This window comes from Rhinolophus sinicus, linkage group LG11 (genome assembly GCF_036562045.2).
Source record: "Rhinolophus sinicus isolate RSC01 linkage group LG11, ASM3656204v1, whole genome shotgun sequence".
Classification (NCBI taxonomy): domain Eukaryota; kingdom Metazoa; phylum Chordata; class Mammalia; order Chiroptera; family Rhinolophidae; genus Rhinolophus; species Rhinolophus sinicus.
Window position 1 is genome coordinate 79,659,028 of NC_133760.1, and position 4,561 is coordinate 79,663,588.

Below are 4,561 nucleotides of genomic sequence, written 5' to 3' on the forward strand. Positions count from 1 at the left end.
GACCCAGCAATCCGTTCGGGCTGTTGTGTCTTCACTTCAACCGAAGAAAAAGACATAACTACCCATGTGTCTTAAAAGTTTGGACAGGGTAAAAAACAGCCGCTGTCAGTCCTTGACCGCACTTTTAAGTGACCTTTTGCACAAGTACACAAAACCACTTTACAACTGAAACGTTGGGCCTCGCCCCTCTTCGTGTCCGGTAGAGCGTGACCTTCATCCGGCAGCGCGCTCGTGCATCTGGGAGTCGACGGCCAGGGGATTGTGGGAAATGTAGTTCAGAGACTCCACCCTTCTCGCCATTCCTGTAATGGCTGCGTCCTGGAAGGTAATGTAAAAACTCTCTCCAAAGGATACTTAGATTGTCCCAGTTTATTTGTAAAACGGGGGTCAGATTTGCACCCTTCCGGGCCAATGCAGGAATTCTTTTTAAAATCTTAATATTAAGTCCTGGAACGAACTTGTCTCTCGTTTCGATTTATTTTTAGTTTTTCCTGTGTGGGCGAACTGACCAACTTGAAATCTAGTTCCCCTCCTTGAACAAACTGTTTTCTCTAGGTATTACCCATTCCTCTCCCTTCTGGACCACGTCCCTGCTCTGCACTGACTCCGGCTGCCTCCTTAAAATAATAATGGTGACGATGATAATGATGATGAATGATTTTTAACGCCCCCCAACCCTCTTCTGATAATAGGCGCTGTCACGTGGAACCTCTTAGCCTCAGCATTAGGAGCTCCAAGAAGGGAGTATTTCACGTCAGATAGAATTATACATATCGTTTCTTTGGTAAGTCTTACTAATTCCCCACAACTTCACAGAATTATTTTACCAGATTTGTCTGCCTTTCCTGGATGGGAGAGACTCTAAGAAAATGTACTTTTTGTTCACTAGGATATCGTAAATTTCCTAGTGAGTGTCCTTTTGTTCTTAATTATGTTCTGCTGTTCTGTTTGGTTGATTCACACGGTGTTGGATTACGGAGTGTGGAAAAATCTGTGGAGTCAGGTGGCAATGAGAAGGGGAGATTAGCCCCAAATGACCATTTTCAAGTGCCTTTTACTTCACTGTTTTTTCCATGGTAAAATGAGGAGATGTGTCTGAAATTTAAATTGAGAATGTTGTGTATACTATTTGTCATTTATTCATATTGTCATCTGAAAAGGTAGGGATTTTAATGATTCCTTTTTGTTTCCATGTTTAATTTCTAGAAACCTTCAGCACTCAAGATCCAGCCATCTCAAGGTCCCAACATCATGACCTCAGTTTCAACACAACTGTTCTTAGTACTCATTCCACTGCTTTTGGTGCTGCCTGTTGTTGAAGCAGTAGAAGCCGGAGATGCGATCGCTCTCTTCTTAGGTGTGGTTCTCAGCATTACAGGCATTTGTGCCTGTTTGGGGGTGTATGCCCGAAAGAGAAATGGACGGATGTGACTTTGAAGTGTCTCTTGACTCAAACCTTGCCCTGAAAACATTTGTGTTATTTAGGTTTAAAACAGTTTTGCTGTCTGAAAGTTCCCAAAACACAGTAAATAAGGTCATTTTACATTCTTAGTTGTTTTCCTGTAAGTGGGGAATAAGTTGATATATGTTAAATGGAATACAAATGCTTTCTTCACAACAAATGCACTGAAAACTGCAGTCTATAATTTGTATTTGCTAGTTAGAAAGAGGGTCAAAGAAGAAAGATGGCTGAAATTTGCCTAAGTGATATTTCATGGTCTCAGAATTCTCAAAGCAAATTAAATTGGAAGAAGGAAACTCTTGCCCAGAATCCTAGGAACTTGCCACTGTTTAGTTGTAATCACTGCCTCCTGCATTGGTGAGGAGTCTTTTTCTCCATATTTTTATTAGATTTTTGTATTGTTATCTCCCAAGTTAATATTGTACTTAGATACCAAATACAGTCAAAACTTAAAACTTTTATTTCTTTGGGGGAGAAATGGTTAGCTAAATGTATTCAGTGTATCTAACATTGAAATGGAGAAAATTAATGTAAAAATAATGCTTTATATTTAATGTTAAAAAAAAAATCCTTTATATTAACTAACAACTCCATGGTAAGAAATACTATATTAAATATTAACCCATATGTTGTAATTTTATGTGTGGTTTTTTTATTTGCTTATTTTAGGCTGTTTTTATCTTTATGTGGACTTTTATATAAGCTAAGTCAGACGGGCAGGATGCCTTTCCTTAACTGATTACACTAGCTTGTAGAGACACAGTCAGTGAAAAATGAGAAATGGGCCACATTGAGGTAGGAGAGGTCCTTGGTAGAGAATTCATAGATATAGAAGGAAAATGTAATGGCCTCTACTGATTTACACACCAGCCCAGTGAAACATACCCTCTTTGACCTTTTCTACTTAAAGTGGCCTCACACCAGTAATATCACCTAGGGACTTGTCAGAAATGCAGACTCAGGCCCCATCCAGACCAATTGGATCAGAATCTGCATTTGTTTTAGAGCCCAGGATAATTTCTATGCATATTGAAGTTTTAAAAAGACTGTTCTAACTTGTTTGCGCGCAAGAATCACCAAAAGCACTTAATAAAACTCCCAGTTGTGTTGTAGTCATTACACGTTGGGGCCTGGAGTTCTCTTTTTAATAAGGGCCCCAAATGATTCTTTTGATTCTGTAGATACAGCTAGTATAGAATAATCTGAGTAAATCAAACTAGTTTAGGGTCTTACTGGAATTAGGTAGTCAAATTTTTTCCTAAAATAATGCATTTTTCTAATCTCCAGCTCTCCGGGTGACATTGGGAGCCTTATTTTGGTCAGAAAACAAGCAGTCAACCTAGGATCCTGTTTACAGAGCATTTCTGCAGCTGGGAGCTGACCTGGATGACAGGAAGGATTTGGGGAGGGTACGAGGAGTGGGGGACAACCACACTATAAAGACATAAAACTGAGTGGATCTTTGTCATAGCTGTTTGGTTTTCTCACCAGAGAAAGCACTAACATTTTTTGTTCATTAAATTGGCAGTTACACATTGTATAATTAATAGAACTTAATTTTACATGCCTTGTTTTTTTTGAAAGATGGAAAAAGGAATGCAGATTGTGGGATAGCTTGTCCTGTCTCATGAACTTGCCCGTTGGTACTGATGTAGGTAGGGAGGTGGCTGCTGCGTGGATGTCAGAACTTTTCCATTGGCTTTGGGAGAATTCAAACCTGAAGTACATTTTAAACTACAGTGCTTTAGTCATTTAGTCACCTCTAAGTACTATTGTTAAATGTTCAAAATAAGACTACAGGCCAACATTAATGAACATGTATTTCCAAAAGTGCCTAGAAGTAATAAGAAAACTGCTGTTTTCTTATTTTACCCTTAACAGTAGAGACGTATCAGGAGGGGGCATTCAGGAATTTTGATGGATGTGATGGGGAATGCCTTCTCTATTTTTAGCCTCTTTTCTCATCTATCTAGGTTAGATTACATGGGTTTACCTGAAAAAGAAACTTACAGTGGCTCTTCACCTTTTTGGGGCCACCAGGTCCTTTGAGAACCCGATGAAAAGTATGGTCGTTTCCCAAGAAAAATGCACATACTATGTGCTGGCATTTTTAGGTTAATTTCAGGGAGTTCACAGAGCTGAAGGCCATCCAGGTATCCCAAATTATAAATTTCTGCTCTTGTATTTCCTTTTCTGAAGTTTTTCCAATTTTGGAATTCTTTGATTGGCTCTAAGGGATAACACCTGCTGTTGGAACAGTATATACTGGCAAATGTCCTACCCCCCCCCCCAGGTGCTCAGCATAATTTGTAGATGTCTAGTACATGCTCTGTACTTGTTCGCTCAGTTGAGTACAATTGAAAAGGCAGAACACTAATAGTTGAAATCAAGAAGTGCTGGTAACCAGCCTATTTTTCTAATGCCAAAAATCAGTGCATTTCCTACATCAATTCTCTGGCCTGCTTTCACGACTTATTTTCACTGTCCTTAGTTTTCAGATTGACTGTGATATGTCTTGGCATGAATATCTTTGGGTTTATCCTGTTTGGGGTTCGCTCAGCTTCTTGAACCTGTAGGTTTATGACCTTTCCCAAATTTATGTGATTTTCAGCCGTTGGTTTTTCAAATACTCTCAGGCCCATTCACTTTCTCCTTTCCTTCTGGGACTCCAGTGACCCAGTTGTTAACATTTTTTTGTTACGGCCCCATTTGACCCTGAGGCTTTTTTTTTTTTAAGATTTTTTATTCTCTTGTTCAGATTGGATAATTTGTAGTGTCCTTAAGTTCACTAATTCTGTATTTTCAGTTCTAAATTTTCCATTTGGCTTTTCTTTGTAAGTTATTTCTTTGCTGCAAATTTCTGCGTTTTCATTTGTTTCAAGCATGTTTGTAATTGTTCACTGAAGCATTTTTATAATGGCTGCTTCAAAATCCTGGTCAGAAAATTCTAACACCTGTGTCATGTCAGTTTTGACATCTGTTGATTGTTTTTCCTCATTCATTGACATCTGCCTTGGTTTGATGAGTGATTTTCCATTGATACCTGGACATTTTGAGTATTAAAAAGAGTTTGGGCCTTATTTAAATTTTCTAGTTTAG

General features: G+C 38.8%; 1 protein-coding gene across 1 annotated transcript; it reads left to right on the top strand.

Moving 5' to 3' along the window:
- Positions 1-237: 237 nt before the first annotated feature.
- Positions 238-2,097, top strand: SMIM30 (small integral membrane protein 30). Its single transcript, XM_074315711.1, has 3 exons — positions 238-325; positions 693-784; positions 1,207-2,097. The coding sequence occupies exon 3, from the start codon at positions 1,252-1,254 to the stop codon at positions 1,429-1,431; it is 180 nt and encodes a 59-aa protein (XP_074171812.1). The 5' UTR covers positions 238-325; positions 693-784; positions 1,207-1,251; the 3' UTR covers positions 1,432-2,097.
- The last annotated feature ends 2,464 nt before the right edge of the window (positions 2,098-4,561 follow it).

Excerpts from the sequence above, each read along its gene's own strand:
- SMIM30 (XM_074315711.1), top strand. The coding sequence starts at position 1,252 with ATGACCTCAGTTTCAACACAACTGTTCTTAGTACTCATTCCACTGCTT.